General features: G+C 48.1%; 5 protein-coding genes and 2 non-coding genes across 7 annotated transcripts; 4 read left to right on the forward strand and 3 right to left on the reverse strand.

Annotated features, from left to right (window-relative positions):
- The first annotated feature begins 609 nt into the window (after positions 1-609).
- P170DRAFT_457161 (oxidase ustYa family protein) lies at positions 610-1,834 on the forward strand. The gene is made up of 4 exons (XM_024851695.1): positions 610-1,002; positions 1,055-1,186; positions 1,237-1,467; positions 1,519-1,834. The coding sequence occupies exons 1-4, from the start codon at positions 777-779 to the stop codon at positions 1,758-1,760; spliced, it is 831 nt and encodes a 276-aa protein (XP_024701896.1). The 5' UTR covers positions 610-776; the 3' UTR covers positions 1,761-1,834.
- A 1,080-nt stretch (positions 1,835-2,914) lies between these two features.
- Positions 2,915-2,986, reverse strand: P170DRAFT_t152. Its single transcript has one exon. It is a non-coding gene; the product is annotated as a tRNA-Arg (tRNA).
- A 2,172-nt stretch (positions 2,987-5,158) lies between these two features.
- Positions 5,159-6,557, reverse strand: P170DRAFT_477476 (Zn(II)2Cys6 transcription factor domain-containing protein; the record flags this gene model as incomplete). Its single annotated transcript, XM_024853471.1, has 3 exons — positions 5,159-5,573; positions 5,641-6,434; positions 6,489-6,557. 3 exons carry the CDS (start codon positions 6,555-6,557, stop codon positions 5,159-5,161), a joined length of 1,278 nt encoding a protein of 425 aa, XP_024701897.1.
- A 290-nt stretch (positions 6,558-6,847) lies between these two features.
- Positions 6,848-6,920, forward strand: P170DRAFT_t140. Its single transcript has one exon. It is a non-coding gene; the product is annotated as a tRNA-Lys (tRNA).
- Positions 6,921-7,800: 880 nt separating this feature from the next.
- On the reverse strand, positions 7,801-11,102 carry P170DRAFT_498546 (uncharacterized protein; the record flags this gene model as incomplete). The annotated part of the gene is made up of 4 exons (XM_024854137.1): positions 7,801-8,041; positions 8,130-10,403; positions 10,467-10,927; positions 10,986-11,102. The coding sequence occupies 4 exons, from the start codon at positions 11,100-11,102 to the stop codon at positions 7,801-7,803; spliced, it is 3,093 nt and encodes a 1,030-aa protein (XP_024701898.1).
- A 992-nt stretch (positions 11,103-12,094) lies between these two features.
- P170DRAFT_427904 (ankyrin repeat domain-containing protein) lies at positions 12,095-12,961 on the forward strand (the record flags this gene model as incomplete). The annotated part of the gene is made up of 1 exon (XM_024847807.1): positions 12,095-12,961. One exon carries the CDS (start codon positions 12,095-12,097, stop codon positions 12,959-12,961), a length of 867 nt encoding a protein of 288 aa, XP_024701899.1.
- Positions 12,962-14,986: 2,025 nt separating this feature from the next.
- P170DRAFT_477479 (uncharacterized protein) lies at positions 14,987-15,954 on the forward strand (the record flags this gene model as incomplete). Its single annotated transcript, XM_024853472.1, has 2 exons — positions 14,987-15,050; positions 15,116-15,954. 2 exons carry the CDS (start codon positions 14,987-14,989, stop codon positions 15,952-15,954), a joined length of 903 nt encoding a protein of 300 aa, XP_024701900.1.
- Between the last annotated feature and the right edge of the window lie 655 nt (positions 15,955-16,609).

The following is a 16,609-nucleotide window of genomic DNA, read 5'->3' on the forward strand; positions in this document are numbered from 1 at the left end:
GAACGAGCTGGAACCTGGCATGTTCCAATCAGCAGAGATCCCGATGACGCATGAAGGGCATCGCATGCAGTGCGACCTCGTAAAATGAGCCGGCCAGCCCGTTGCGGAGACTGGTATCATCGACAATCGACCCGACAACGCGGGGAACTGTCCACGGAAGATTTTTCTTCTCTCCCCCAAGTCGCCTCCCAAAAGATGCGGTGCAATGCGGTGCAGCTCTCCGTGCCAATTTCCTTCCCATCCATCACGCAACTGCGGTCTCAAAGCCAGACAAACCCGTCGGCCTTGCCTCATTGTCTCACCTGGAAATTTGTCGAAAGCTCGGGATTCCCGCCGGTGGGCGCGGATCGAAGCTGCAGGCGGGGTTAAACTTCATCTAAGCGGCACTGGCACGAAGGCTAGCGTGGCCCTAGGGTCTTCTACCAGGAATCTAGAGAGTCGAGTCAGGTGTTTACGGTTTTACCCCAATATGCCCAATGAGACATGCATGCGGCTAGGCGGCCCATGTCTCAAGCCACACCAACTAGCTTGCCGCGTCCTGCAGAAAACCGGGTCTCTGTCTCACAACTCAGCGGCCTGAGTTATTTTTACGCTCATTGCATGTCTCCAGCCGGTCTCATTGGGTCGGTGGCCTCGGGATACTTCCATCTGCTTGGACTGCCCTCATCCGGCTGCCCGGCCTCATAAATCACCAGGTCCTGCTGCGGTCGCATCGGTCGGGCATTTCTAATTTCTCTGTACGTATTCAAGTGCGCTCTTCAATCTATCTCGTCAACATGGGACACCCGACCCCGACCGAAGACATGGAAATCAACGACAAGCTCCTGCCCGACGAAGAGGCACGGTGGAGACAAGAGCGGAAGCCTCAGAGCAACTGGGAGAAATGGGGCACCATCCTTCTCCTCATCGCCACGGCTCTTGTGTCACTGGGGATAGGTGCGCTGGTTGGACACCAGCAGCAAGACTCGGACAAGACTTGCACGCTGCGAGTCGCTCAATATTGTAGGGCTTCATCACGTCACGCGGGGAAGACAGCGGCTAACCCGACCGGCAGCTCCCGTGATCTCCAACGTCGGCATTTCGTACCATCAGGAGCAGTTCAACGGCTCGTTCCTCAACGAGAACATCTTCCGCAAGGACGCCAGCCCCGAGGTCGATGCGGCATGGAAGTCTCTCGGTGCTGATTGTGAGTTTCGCTTTCATCTGGTCGAACTTGAGTTAAGCTAACAACCCCAGACCGAAGCATCCGGGTTGCTCCCGAGGAAGCCAAACGATCGGGCCTTGCGCAGGACCAGGTCAAAATCAGCGAGAAATATGGCGGAGGCTACCCAGCTAATGTCGAGGGTCTTCATCACCTCCATTGCCTGAACCTTCTCCGCCAGTCCCTCTACTACAACTACGACTACTACCACAAACAAGGCCATGGTGCCTTCAAGAACGACGACTTCATCGTTCGTCGTCACGTCTGTGAGTACTCAGCTCCCTCGATTCAACCCTAACAAGTGCTAACTCTTCTAGCCCACTGCCTCGACATCCTCCGACAGCAGCTCATGTGCACCGTGGACGTCGGAGTGCTCGGCCAAGTCTGGGTTCATCCCGACAGCCCTGAGCCTTTCGTCGACTTCAACACGAAGCATCGCTGCCGTAACTTCGATGCTATTCGCGATTGGGCCGAGCAGAACCAGATGCCCGAGTCCGTTCCGTCGGACTTCTTGGAGCCGCCCAAGCAGGGCGACCGGGTGTATGAGGAGGTGCCGTAAATTATGACGCTATGAACTGTATATAGATTTTTATATTTCCTTCCATGTGTTAGAATAATCAAGACGCTATGCCCATCTTACTATTTCACATATAAACATTCAATACTCAAAATATCTATAGATAATTCTCCGTTCAAGAAGCGGGCTTGATGATATCGACGATACTCCCCACCAGGGCGGCGGCCCCGTGATCGTCAGTAGATCAAGGATCAACAAAACACTATCTCAGCCCTTTCGGGATCGCCAATAAACGCCCCGATCCGAATATCGATACCCTCGGCAATTGTTTCGAAAAGGGAAAATAGGACGCAGACTCCGACGTCACGGTGGCTTAGCCAGCCACCCCATTAAACCACCGCACATACGGAATATGAACCTCTACGTAGTCACGTACATGTATGTATTCGTCGCTGTGCAGCAAGAGATAAGTCCTTACTTGACGCGCACTGCACTATTTATAGTGTTCATCCACCATCTGTAGGACGGGCATTCCGAAATAAGGCAAAAGTGTACAATGAGCCACCCGGTACGGAGTATACGAGGCAAAAGTTAGGCAAACAAATAGATAAATGCGTCAGTTATAGTAAGAGGGAAAGGTCTATCTATAGCTGGATAATCTTTCCTGCATATACGACAATCAAAGAGGTCGTGTGCGACTAAGGTGCATGCACGATGGCCGGTGGCCGCACCGGTGGCCGCGGCTGTGCGACCAGATGACCAGAGTCTATTCAGTTATACGCCTGTATTTTTAGGGCACTTTGGATGGGCATTCCATATGTTCCATTTCGGGAGGAGTACCTAGTGGCGATCTGCGACTCCTAGGAAAGACGTTTCAAAGCAGGCCACCGGAGCATTGAATGAAAGTCTGCAATCGTAATACCAAACAAACACTTCATTGAACCTCGCCTTGGCTGTCGGGGTGTGTTCGGGATATTCTCGGGAACAAAATCGATCTCTGGATGGAGTATTCTGGTGACGAATAAGTCCTTGTGTTGAACTAAGCAGGGTGCTTCTGTGTATTGGAGGTGTTGACTTTCAAAATAATTAAAGGGAAAAATTAAAATAAAATTATGAGATGTTTCTTCCCTTACTTGGCTGGCCAGCCAATCTTGCGATCCGCTGGGCGGGTGGAAATTAAAAAAAACAAAAAGAATTGACCGACGCAGGGGTCGAACCTGCAATCTCTTGATTCGTAGTCAAGCGCCTTGCCATTGGGCCAGCCGGCCTGTTCTTGTTTAAAACTCAAACTTATTAACAATATATTCTAAGGAAAAGTTTAATTGCTTCCCCCGCTTGATTTTTTCCGTTGTATGCCATGTCTATCTGGCAATTGATTTTAAACTGGGTAAGAGCTGGCCTGTAGGTTAGTAAATACTTTTCTGTTGGCTTTATACTCATTCTAGGCTCTTTATACCTATTCTTTGGGCCTATTTTGTAATTATGAAGGGTTGTTGGTGCTCTGCAAGCGGATTATATATTTCCGATTTGGTCACGACGTGACTACTTGTTAAATCCCTTTGAAGTAGCAACGAATCATTGAAAATTGAAACTGCATTACTGCGTGTTTATTACATTTACACATGTATTGTTATGTTAAGACTATAAGCTTTATGCAACAGTTGATTTCTTTTAAGCAACCCTAAGTAATCTTTGTGCTTTAGCATTCGGTGTGTGCATATTTGTTTGAGGCCCTTTTTTCAACCCCATTGAACACCATCTTCTCTAAACACAAATAGAACAATGGGCTTTTCACTAGATTAGATTTTGAAACCTTCGAAATTTGAAATCTACAATAAAGTCTAGTTTGTTAACAAAATATGAATCCGTATTGCTGACTTCACTGCCTGGCAAGGCATCAACAATGGAGGGGCATGCATATAACAAATGTGTGAAAAAACGCGCATAACAAGAACTTCAGTACTTGAGGAATCGTCCCAAGAGGAGCACTTACAATCAAAGATACATAAAGAACAATTCATCTAGAATATCTACGCAAATCAAATTCGCTTTTCCCCAAAGTAACAATATTCTGACTTGTATGACTGTGTACCCACCTTCGGAAAAATGAGATACATATATGAATATTCCTCCTGACAGCACTTAATTTTCAAAAGTTAGATTACTACCTACCTACCAGCCCACTTTGAGCCTCCAACAACCCCCTCTATCCGGCAGGAAGCGGCAGTGAAGCACGCCAACTCACAGCATCCCAATAGTAGTGCCTTGGCTTCCAGTTGTTGCTCTTATTATTCGGTAGGCGCGGTGCTAGATTTACAATGGGTATTTACATCTGGCGTTAAATAGGGGATTGTTATACCACAGGAGCCTTTTATGGGCGTGTTAGCAGGAATTTGATTTTTTATCAGGGCTTTTTTCTTTCTTTGTTTTATTTTTTATGTTTCAATTATCCAATATACCGTTGAATGAATACTAGGTAGTAACCTACCGATATATTGGAATTCAATACAAGAAATCAATGTCAAGCAGGTAATGATCCCTTACGAATCATTGCCAATGTGCATAAACCAAGTCAACATGGAATCACCAAAGGCATCCGAGCCTATTCAGTATCTCGATCGGAAGGCCTTATGTTTCAGCTCCGACACTATAAGTAGAATCAACGCAGTCTGGAGTGTAAATTAGCTCACCAAAAAAGATTATCTGAAATATCAACAAAAGCTTACCAACTGACCCCCCCCCCCCCCCCCCCCCAGACCGTACATATTCACGATAATTGACTAGAGGTGATTCAATGTTCGATTTTGTGGCTGGGAGGATTGGATCGAGAAGTGTAAATCGTTTTCGTAAGAATGAGGATGTGTCCTGGACATGGCGGTTTGAAAGCTCCAATCGTGATGAGTACTGCGAGGCTGTTGGGCATAGCCTCGTTTGGTCACTAGTGCGGTTGCTGTACTCACGGGGTTGATGCTCTTCAAGGAGTGGCGCAGCGCTAGTCGTCCAGGGCCAGGGAGGCCCACAAGGCGCATTCCCGACACTTGGAATTTGCGGGGCTGGGGGTTATGTCTCCAGGACCTTGGATTATCGTGACTGATTCATGCGGTTGTTGTTGGAACCGTGGGACGATACCCTTGTGGGTCAAACCCCGGTGATAATGTTTGAGACGCTATTTTGTGTGGCAGCGACATCGAATTAGATCTTATCTGGCAGAAGACATGAGTGAGGATAGGAGGCGTGTAAGTGAATATTTGGCAATTCCAGGCTCGCCCATGAATATCCAGTGGTTCAAATATCCTCGGCGATTGGGTGAAGTTGCTCAAGCTCGGCGCAGCATCCAATGTTTCTGATGCAACGTGGCGGTTGCCAAAGATCTAAATCCACGAGCCTACAGAGAGCACATAAGAATTCAGCGAATCGACCAATCAGCTTAGCATGATACTTCATCGGGATTTCCAAACATGCTCCCTTGGCCAGTTGAGCCAGGAGGTGTGCGAGGACGGGATACAGGGTATAATGTCGGCAAGAACCTGTCTTGCCCAGCCCTTCGTAAACCATTGATTCTCAAAAAAGCTAAAAAGAACGCAAAAGTGGGCCAGAAATATGAGCCCCAGAGGGTCTCTGTTGTTTATAGCACGCATGATGCGTTGCGGAATCAAAAAGGGCCAGAATAATGCCATGCCAATCTCTATGCGCAGGCCAGCTGCGATCATGTGTCTGGCTGAGAGTTCTAGAGACGCGATGGCGGACATATGATCTTCCTTTTCGTCCGATTCGAAGTTGCTGGATTCAACCAAATCCCGGAGACCTCCTAGTTGGGACATGGTATCCTCGGGGAGAAGGGACTCAGATATGGAGCTGCGAGAAGCATGAGTTTTAGAGAGCCTGCAAGGCAATAAAAAAAAGTGTCTCGAGGCTTTCTTACCTGGAGTACCACTCCTTGTCATCGGTGTGCGCCCAGACCCCATGCGCAAAGGCTGCCAATGAAGAGTTTTTAATGGGATATTTGAAAGGCTCCAGGATGGCCTGGATGCCTCTGATGACTGAGAACAATTCAATGACGTTCGCAATTGGACTGGGGAGACGACAATCCGCGGATCGAACAGGCATAGCGAACACCCATATGACCAGCATTGACGCAAAACAAAAGATAGCCTGCCAATTTTCGCGTTTCATTGGAGCAGAAAGCAGGGCCCGAAAAGTCTGTAGCCCACAATTTTGATGATAATCGGAGCATTCCAGGTAGATTGATCGACGTGAAGGAAAGAGACTGGCTCGGTGAATAGCAGCAATTGCAAGAATGCCGTGCATGACGAACTCATTTGCGTAGCCTTCGGTTGGAACAATGACTCGCCAGGTGTACCGCATGTCCTCGCGCATAGCTAGTGTGTCGGCTGTCACAGTGCAAAAGTGGTGCATCAATTCGAGGTCGCGAACCCAGTTCTCTTTGGGCAAAGTAGGTACGTCGTGGAGGGTGTCTGAAAGTAGATCCAAGAGGGCTGAATTTCTTGAGTAGCCCGATTCAGGGGGCGTCAAAATCGACGGAGAATGATGAGACAATGATAGTACGCTCGGGGTCGAAGCTGCTGGTGGCAGGCCAGCTGGGGAGCCTTGAGGGGCCCCAGAGACTTCGCGGCTTGGAACCGCGTCTCCGGGAGGCACGAAACTGCATGAAATGCCATGATTCGAACAGTTGCTGCAAGGAAATTGTTCATTGCACTGTTATCATTATTTCAGCAAGCCAGAACGGGCGGATCAACCAGAATGCAGTACCTTCAGGTGGCGTCTTTTGCATTCTCGACAACCGTTTCGGGACTTTTTATGGGTTCGTCGAGGAGCCATTGTGCAGCCAGTAATCTCAAAGGCCTATCATCTGAGTAAGCAGATAATATTTGGAAGTGCCAAACCAGCCCGGCCGTCGGTGCGATGGGATTGAGGAAGAATCGAAGGTGGTTCGATGGTAGAAATGCGAATTCGATGGCGAATACGGATAAACCCGAATACGGATACGCCGGCACGTGGTCGGTGCCAAGACCGGAAAAAGGCAGGCCGGCATTTTACTATTTCTGGTACAGTGGTTTTGAAACTTTCAAGATCTCATATCATTTAAATCGCACGTGATATAAGCACCAGCCTGGCTAGCTCAATCGGTAGAGCGTGTGACTCTTAATCACAAGGCTGCGGGTTCGAGCCCCGCGTTGGGCTTTTTTTATTTGTTTTTCACCTCTTCTCAAGCATCAACCCAACCAAACCACCCACGGTTTCTCTGGATATGAAGCAATACTGTTGGAACCATCCTGTAGTCGGCGATTAGCAAGACAAATAAATGACCAAGGCGAGTCAGTAAGTTGTGCTTAATCTCCAAGCTTGTCTGACAGATAGTCTCAAAGTCTGCATTATTGCATATATATATGCATGCCTGTGTCAAACTTGGTAGAAGAAAAAGCCCTGCCGGATAGCCACAACTAGTCCCGACATCACAAACCATGCGGATGCAGCCTACGAACTTTCGTCGCTTTATCATGACAGTGTCACTCAGTATAGGGGAATTTGGAGCGGAAAGATCTGTTTTCTAGTATATGTAATTTACAATATAGGAAGTTTTTTTAGAATACCAAGACATCAAGGAACCGGTCTACGCGTGATTTCAATTGCAGATATCCCTAGTATAAGACTTCGCCATATATGATGTACGTCAGAGGAAATCGAGGCTAACCGAGGCGATGATATCAAAGCCTGCATTATTAACCTCATCCCAATGGCAAAATAGAAAGAAAATACTCGTAATCCAAAACACCAACCATCCATTCTGTTCTCCGTAGGGTGCCAGGGTCAGAATGATATTGGGCGAGGTGGAGAGCCCGGGGAGTAGTCCCACTCAGTTCGGGAGCCAAAAAGAAGCTAAACCACATGTACCACGGTTGATATGCCTCGAAGTCGGCGACGCTAGCAATTAACAGGATCTGACCGATTGCACTATCTGATTTTTCTTAGCCTGTGTAGACAGGGTGTATGAATGTATCCTTTGTTTATTATGGTTTCTTTTCATTTCTTATTTTTTGTTTAAGTGGGTTCAGTATGTAATCTATGCTAGCTTCGTGTCGTGGTTATCACATTGATAGACATAGTTAATTGTGATCAGACAGCCATCGTCCCTATGAAACGAGCCACACTTGTTACAGCCGCCAATGTTGCGGATGTTCTGGTAGTCATTCCACAGGTCGTTGCCACTTATACTGCAGCTATCATCACCCTGGATGAAGACGCCGCAGCCCCGAGTCTGATCGCCCCAGCAGTTCCCGGATTGGTTGATTCCGGTTTCGTTACTATGTGCGAGTAAAATTAGCATGGACATTGAGTATAAAAGATATGGGAGGGTTTTTGCAGGAAGATAAATGGGGAGGGGTTACTCACGCAGAAGCAGCAAAGTAGAAAGGGTCGTCGTATCGCTGCAGGGTATTGACGGCGTGGTCGCACCATTTCAAAAAGTCTGGTGTCGTGCACAGGGATGAGCCCTTGCAGTCGTAAGCGCTGGGATCCGGCTCGAAGACATTGGTCAAGGGGTTGTAGCCTTGCGCCTGAACCACGAATTTGCTCGTGTCGATAGTAGAAGTTCCCAGAGGTAATGTCCACTTGTAAGTATAGTCCTTGGTATCAAGGGTGATGGGCCCGACCACCGTCCACGCCCACGGTGGAGCCATAGAGTTTGCAGGAAGTGTGCCACTGTATTTGTATAGCGTGGTGCCCTCGACCATGTAGTGGGCGCAGACATACTCGTCGACTTTGAAGTTGACAGTCCATCCCGGGTTGGTGTCGAATTCACATCCCACCGAGTCCCAGATATAGAGGCGGATGAAAGAGTACGGAACAAGAATATCAGCTTGGATGGTGGTCGAGTCCGTCCCGGGAGAAGAGTGGTAATTGACGATAATGTTCCCGTTTGGCAAAGACTTCGTGGTGACTGTGGCTGTGTTGGAAGACTGTCCTACATGGCCACCTCCCCCCACTGCGCTGACGTGGAATGCATGGCTAGCTCCTGCTTGGAGACCGCCAATAGTAATCTCATGCATTGAGGCAGGAACGCTTGCAATGACACTGTCGCCTGAATACACATGATAGCCAAGGGCATTCGAGGCCGCGTTCCAGGAGAGCTTAGCAGAACTATAGTCCGAAGTCACGACCGACAGTCCAGTCACTCCTCCTGCAGCGTTTCCGGATTTCCAGGATGCCGCATCTGTGTTTAGCGGAGAGCCACCCTCGATTGCATTCATCATGCTCTGGATGTAGGAATCGGCGGGCAAAGTGTCGTAGGGATTGGGCAAGGTGTCATCTGTGAGCTGAAGGAGACCAGCCCCGCGCTCTTTGGCCAACTTGGCTACCTTGTTAACTGCTGATTGAGGCACGTCATATACGATGTGCCAGAGCTTCCGCGGGTCCTTGGGTGTCCAGTCGTTTGGAGTGTAGGAGTTGATGTAAGAGTCGTAACTCAGCTCGAATGTAAGCAGAGTGTCCATAGTATCCTCAAAGCAAGATGCCATAGGGGAACCGGGGTTCAAAACAGTGAGCGCACCGGGGTGGGCACGCTTAGTATAGGCATTGATATACTTGTAGAGGTCGACGTATTGATTATTGTCACCACATTCGGGCCAGCCCTCGTCGAAAAAGATGCCGCCAATACTGTCACCATACAGCTTGTACCACATATCAACGTCTTCCTCAATCTGAGCAGTCCAATCGGCCAGATTCCCCGAGCCCAGGCGCGTTTTGAACTTCTGAGTGCTCACACCAAGGTATCCGGTTCGTACATAGCCAAGGACCGTTTTGCCGGAAGCTGAAGCTCGCTCGACAACGTCGGCCCAGTTCTTGTCAACGGCGTAGTCCGGTCCATTCACAGCGTTGGCGACTAATATGGGCATCTTGTCCGGAGAATAGTCGATCAGCCGATCCCAAGCAGCAGGATCACTGAGCGGATTGATGTACGATGCAACCGCAATCTGCTGCCCTTTGCCACCACTCGACCCCGTCGGATCGGGACCAAAGGCAGTCATGGTGGCCGTGCGAGTAGTGGTGAGCGCCGACGTCGCATCGCAGCTTGTGACAGTCGAGCAGGCCGTTGTGCACTCAAATTGAGGAGCCCAGGGCATCACACCGCACTCCACACCGCATTGAGTAGCTGTCTGCGCTTCACACGCGGTAGCGCTGGAACCGCCTTGGAGTGACTTGGAGGGGATCACATTGTGTTCCTTTATGACCCCGTATATGTCGTAGATCCATGCCAGGGTAACGGCACCGGCGGCCACTTTATCAAGAGTGCTTGCGCTGATGGTGGGATTCAGCTTTTTAGCCTCGACGAGCGTCCACTGCACCACGGTATTTACAGCTGCCACAATCTCACGGTCTGTCCACGGGAGCCTTCCGTGGTTCATGACAAGTTCCCTGCCAACTCCCCCTCGTCCAACTCCATCAACTACCAGGCGCTGAGCATTGCATATGAGGCTGAATAGGTCCAGGCCGCGAGTCTCAAGCGAGCGAGCGCTCAAATAATCGCCTACATCGCAGCTGCTGGCGTCTGAGCTGGAAAGCAGTGCCTGGAGGTGCGCCGCTACCGTCGGGTCCAGATCGATACCCACGTCTCCCGCGTTCGCCCCATTAGTGGGGCTCGCAAAGGTCGTAATTGTGGCCGGTAATCTTGAAAACCACAGTCAGTCCAATTACTTTAGCAGAGAAGGAAAAGAGGTGTCGTTTGCTTACCCAGTGACCTTGTCTTGCTCTGGAGGTTGCGTGATGGTTCCCTGGGGCTTGGCGTTATCTGTTACGATGACAATGGCTGTAGCAGTTTCGAGCTCGAAAGACTCCTCGATTTGATTCGGTGGGATCTTGATGTGATTCGGCAATATCTGAGTTGCTTCGTAGATAAGAGGAATTACCATGCCGACCAACAAGGCACCAGCGGCAGCGGCGAAGCCTACGACTCGCCGCTCTAGTCCTCGTTGCTCCAAGCTGCGGGATAAGAGAACACTGTTGGAACCTTCAATAACGTCCATAACTTCTTGATAGCACTCAGTGTCAATTCTCGTGTCACAGTTGGCATCCATGGCGGATTTCACACTGGCCTGCATGTCTGGGGAGAGGAATGCCAAAAGTCCATTGTCGGCCGGATCGCCCACTGCAGTAAATTCAATGGTAGACCCTGTGAGGACGGGCGTAGGTACCTTAGGGCGTGTTAGAAGCTTTCTGGTCATGGTAAAGTAGTGGGAAAGGTAAGCGCACGCCCTCTGTGGTGTACTGGCTGAGATCGCCGACAACGAAATATTCATCATCCCCGCAAGCAAGTATAGAGAAAAAAAGAACAAGAGAGAGTAGTACAAACAGCGCAGGAAGTGCCATTGCGTTCAAAGTAAATGAGAGTGGCTGTAGTTACACTTCATGTAGGAGAAAAGATGCATAAAATACTATATATACCTAGTTATCCCAGGCCGACAGACATTTATTTTCATCTGGTTACTGAACCAGGGATTAGAAGCGAGTCTCCGCACTCTGCCTGGCTCAGACGAGCGTACGGGAAATGAAAGTAAGACAAATAGAGGTGGCAATGCCCGCAATGCTTGTGTATAGAGTATATCCAGTCTCCTGTGGTTCTCATAAGCTCTGGCTAAGACTGAAGTGTACAAAGATCCGTGCAGCAATCCTTGGAAAAAGACTAGAGCTATAAGTTACTAGCAAATACTAGATAGTTAGTTATCATGCCAATGGCCCATCGGGCGAGGAGTGGGAACGTATTGTAAGGTCAAGGTCCGACTCTTGAGCACCAAAGGGGAAAGAGCAAAGGGATCGGAGAGATCGGAGGGATCGAAGAGATCGATGTAAGGCAAAAGTTTGGTTATACTCCATATCTTCGCTTATAGAGTATTCCAACATGTCGAGAGATCTTCCGGCCGAGGGCCCCCGAGCTAGTCCGCACACTAGTTGATCGAATGTCTGGTTCCACTCCATTTTTCTTTTCCGCAACAAAGTCTGCAGAGGTTTGACCGATACAGTTTACGACAAAATAAAGACTAGAGGAGATGTTACATATAGAGTGATTTCTAAGGTAAGTACCATAAATGGCATTGAGGAATATTGCAGTGTTGTGATATCAATTTACCCATCGACAGCGTCCTAAAATAAGACAGCTTTTATAGGACAACAGTAGTGTAAGGACGAATAAGCGGACCTGTGAAGCCCTACCAAGATCCATGGATCCCTGGACTCCGTAAGGCACATTGATCCACAGTTACCAGTTCCTTATATAATCAGACTTTGGATCCGCATGAGTCCCAGACATAGATTACTTTCTCTCCACTTCCTTCATTTCACATACCACACATCTCACCTGCGCCATGACCCTCGACTATCAGTCTTTTGCTGACGCCTTTTTTGAGGCCTGCGATGCTGGTGACCTGCAAAAAACCCAGGAAGGACTCAAAAGCGGCCGCTTAACCGCCGAGGACCTCGAGGAGGGACTTACCTCCGCCACCGAGATGGCATACTCTGATCTCGTCGCCGCGTTCTTCAATGCAGGCGCTCGCGTAACGCCCAAAACAATGCATGCTCTTCCCGGGTATCCAGGAGTAGAGCAAAAGGCGAGCGTCATTCGCCACTACCTCGACCACGGTCTTGACCCCAACGGCACCTGCCGCAGCGACAGTCCTCTTCTAGTGTACGTGTCAGACTTTTGGGCCGAATATCGGGAGATCGTAACTGACTCTAGGAACAGTGAAATAGAAGACCCCGGCTGCGCTCGCGAATTAATATTAGCAGGCGCTGACCCTAATCGTGCCGGTCGGCGAGGGCTAACCCCCCTTACTCGGGCCATTGGCAGCCGCAAAGGTACATCCTTGGCTGAGATGCTACTCGCGCATGGGGCCCGACTGGAACCGGAGCTTCTCTTTACCGCCGTGGACTCGCGCATGCCTCTAGGAGAGCTCATGACGAAGTTCCTTCTGGAGAAGGGCCTCGATCCTAATATGACCTCTGCCGAATGGGGGAACCCCTTGCACTGTGCTATCTACTCTGCTAAGCCGGGAGCAGTTGAAGCATTACTGGATGCAGGTGCAGATCCTACTGGAAAGTCGGCTCATCCAGAATACCGTGGCCGAAGCCCCTTGCAGATGGCTCAGGGCATAATATTCCCTGAGCGCAGACAGGCTATTCTTAGTCTCCTTGAGTCTCGCGGAGTAGGTATTGGCGGAGGTGGTGATGAGTAGTATCAAAATGTATTTACCATTGTGTTATAACAAAACGGGTCAGATCGTCGAAGTGTGGCTGCTCTTAGGGCTCATATATGGCTTTTAATTATCTGTATCTACCAAGGCTTGCCGCTTTTCCAACCTAATTAAAGTCGAGTTGTCATAAGCCCGGTATGTAGGTAGAACTCAAAGTCTACAATTTTGCTTCAATTAAATCCTGTCCTTGGCAGGGACAATCGATTCTTTACACATTGGTCTGATATAGCAAGTCTCGATAAGCATTTTCACTCCAACTAGATATTTTACTGGGAAGATGAATAATATTCAAGTTTTTCCAAGTAGGGATGATCTTGTTTTTAGCTGAATCGAAAAGTTCGGAGTATGGAATCCCGGTGCGAAGCCCGATAACAAGGCGGACTACGGCGTGGGGCGTTGTATGTGATGTTTGACAATGTTTGGAACTTACTATTGAATTAGGTGGGCCTGAGTAGGATGCTTTAGAGAGATGAGTCTGAGCATTACAGAATGTGTACGGAGTAGTAATTATATTCACCAAAGTCCTGCTCCAAAATGGTGCCAAGGCTTTGAGAAGTACTTATTCTATGGGTGGGGCAAATGGCTAAAGAGGGCTAGTGCAAACTAGGGAATTCAGGAACCGTTAAAACCGCATTTCCTACTTCGAGCACATATTCCACTTCGATCATTTCGGTGACTCTGGGGCGTTAGTGGAAGGTCAGCTCTGTCTATACTTTCAGCAGAGTTTTCAAGAGAGCCTTTGGTCTTGCTGGCCTTGCTAGACGGTGCTAGCCTTTAGACATGGGGCGAATTTAGGACTATCTGTTTCCGATTTGCATAAATTTGCTATGAATTTTCTTTTTCTGGCTGAATATTGTGACGATTCACTGAAACTGAATACTAGTAATATATACACATGTTCTAGCCAGTATATATACACAGAGCTCTTGGCAGGAAAGCATGTTTTTGAACTAAAAAAAAAAAAAAAAAAAAAAAAAAAAAAAAAACTTTCTTTCCTGGTCGTGTCGTGATATTTCCTGATTTCTAACTTTCTCGGCAGGCCGTTCATGGAAACACTAAGGTAACTATTTGGCGCACGAAGCATACGAGGTGCTTCGTATGAAAGACTTGGAGAAATAAACAAACAAAAAAAAAGCCCGGATCAACCGGCCCCGCGCATCGAAGAATTACTACGGAGGCTCGGACCTGATCCGGATCCACCATGAAGGTGGATCTGAACGGATCCTTTTGAGCCCAAATCTTGTCGGAGTCGATCTGTTTTTTTCTTTCTCTTTCTTTTGTATGGTGAGTTTCTATGGAACGGATTATACCTGGGAAGCTTTGTTTTGAGAGATTTAAATTTGGAAAAACCCCTATGTCATCTTTTGACAGCAAGGCAGATTATTTTAGAGCGAATGTAGCTATTTATACTGTGTTCATTTAATCATGTAATGTACAAGAATCAGACTTAAAGGAAGAGATTAACTTTTGCAAGAATTTCTTGTCTTTTTTCGAGAGTTATTTGGGATGTCGGACTTACCTCGGTGTTGTACTGTTTATGACCCAATCGAAGCTAGTACCTACTCTTGTATAGAATGGCAGTCGTGCAATGGTATTTTAGTGCTTATGCTAGTACGATTACTAGTAAACTTCGAGTGCCGACGGAGGCTCATTTTGTTTTTCATTATGCTCATTAATTACTGTCTACTTTCCTTATAGCCGGCGCTAAACAAAGACATTGAACCAGAGATATTTGCTTTATGGCACCGCGGTCTGTATCCCTAATATGGAATTCGCAATTTGAATAGGATTTCCGAAGATTAAACGACAGAGTTTTACTTCTGATAGCAAGCACGGGGCACATTATCTACCACTTTAGTCATGTTCTGCAAATAAATATCAATATCACTGCTGTGATTATCCTTGTTTGAATACGGTGTCACTCGTATCTATTCAAGGCGTCGAGCGAGTCCTTGAAAGACGCAATCTAGCATACAGCTGCCTCTGTTCCCCAGCCCATCATTAATCATGAGATTACTGTGGCTGTTAACATGGTTGGCCCTCGTGGCCTCTGCAAATTCGTTCACTTTTGGTAAGCCCTGCCCCTTCTTTTACGCAAGAATATTTCAGTCCAGACGGATTCTGACAAGAAATCAGGCCCAGCGAATAGCCCATTACTGAAGAAACGCAAGTCAGTACGGCCAAAATGCGGGCCTAAATTTGCTGCCAGAGGCAGCAGCAACTATGATAAGCGCAGCGTAGGGTTCATCCGGTTTGAGCGCAATGTCTCAACGGCGAACCTTGGGAAAAGAATGAACCTGCCAGGGACAGATATGGGGGATTTCTACTTCCATGAGTTCCCCCGCCTGACCGAGCGGATTGTGCCACACGATACGGCACCCGTCGCGGAGGACATGACAACTGGTATCATGAGAACCTTCAGCAGTATAAGAGTACCTCAACAGTATAGCACGGGAGCGGAGGGCCTCGAGGGTTGCACTGTGCTGTACATAATCAGTCGCAAGGCGGTATATGGCGTGCATTGGTTCGAGAATGTGTCCTTCGACCCTGACCCAGAATGGCTTGAGGGAACAAACGAGCACGAGTTGTTTCAAACCACCGTGATTGATACGTTGATTCATGGAGGAAGGTATCTCCCCAAGCTCAATGCTCGCCGGATCGATGACGAGTACATCCACGCCTACATGATACGCCCAAACGAGACCCATGATGAACTCCCGGGCTACGTTGATGAGTGGCGGCGAATTGAAGCCACCGTCGGAGACATTATCCCAAGGCTGAAAGAGAAAAAGCGCTGGCACTACTTCGACTACAATGCAAGTCAACCTATGAACCCCCAGAACGAAAGGGAAACCGCAGGAAGGAATCTCTTTAAATACGACTCAGCCCATCCGATTGGGGGAGGCCAGACGCAGAAATTGGCCAAGTTATGGATGGAAGGCAACCCCAAGGCAAATCATTCAGATATTTGGTGAGCATTTGGTGAATACCTGAAGCATTACTTATTGTGGTACCTGTTGTGGCTTCCTCACATCCTGTTGCTGGAGCAAGTATAACTCGGTATCGGTATAGTGTATATAGTCCTCTGTTGAAAAGCTGGAATATATCTCTCTTTAAAATTCCCTCAGAACTGGTGGGAGTCTACGGTTCCGTGTCACCAGGCTCAGCAATTTCTGAGCTCAAAATATATTCAATTGCTACTCACGCCTTATAATCACATCACATCCTTCGTCATGCAGAAGCCATATCTGCTCGAGTAAGCTAGCGGTTCAATGTCATCTAGCAATCAGATTGGATTCAATCGATCAGTTAGAGATCTCTTCTTACCGTATCTCCGAGAATATCAAACTACGTCTCAGATTGTCATAGTGGCCAGAGTATTTTGCGATAGTGCTGCGTCGGTGCACCATTCATGGCGTTGATAAGATGCTTTGTAGGTATGGGGTAATTAGGATAACAAGATATCCACTGAAAAGACAGACGATTAACCCAAAAAAGAATAGCGAGAAAAATATTAAGGTAATAATTCCTATTCGCCATAGTGCTAGAAGTTTCCGTCTATAGGCATCGCCATATAACTGAAAAGACCAACTAAAAGCCATGTTGAACGTCGGGCATCTGTCGGTTATT

This window comes from Aspergillus steynii (genome assembly GCF_002849105.1).
Source record: "Aspergillus steynii IBT 23096 chromosome Unknown P170scaffold_6, whole genome shotgun sequence".
NCBI classification, from domain to species: domain Eukaryota; kingdom Fungi; phylum Ascomycota; class Eurotiomycetes; order Eurotiales; family Aspergillaceae; genus Aspergillus; species Aspergillus steynii.

Excerpts from the sequence above, each read along its gene's own strand:
- P170DRAFT_457161 (XM_024851695.1), top strand. The coding sequence starts at position 777 with ATGGGACACCCGACCCCGACCGAAGACATGGAAATCAACGACAAGCTC. Across the intron at positions 1,003-1,054 it reads GCTGCGAGTCGCTCAATATT|CTCCCGTGATCTCCAACGTC; the intron begins GTAGGGCTTCAT and ends CCCGACCGGCAG. Across the intron at positions 1,187-1,236 it reads GAAGTCTCTCGGTGCTGATT|ACCGAAGCATCCGGGTTGCT; the intron begins GTGAGTTTCGCT and ends TAACAACCCCAG.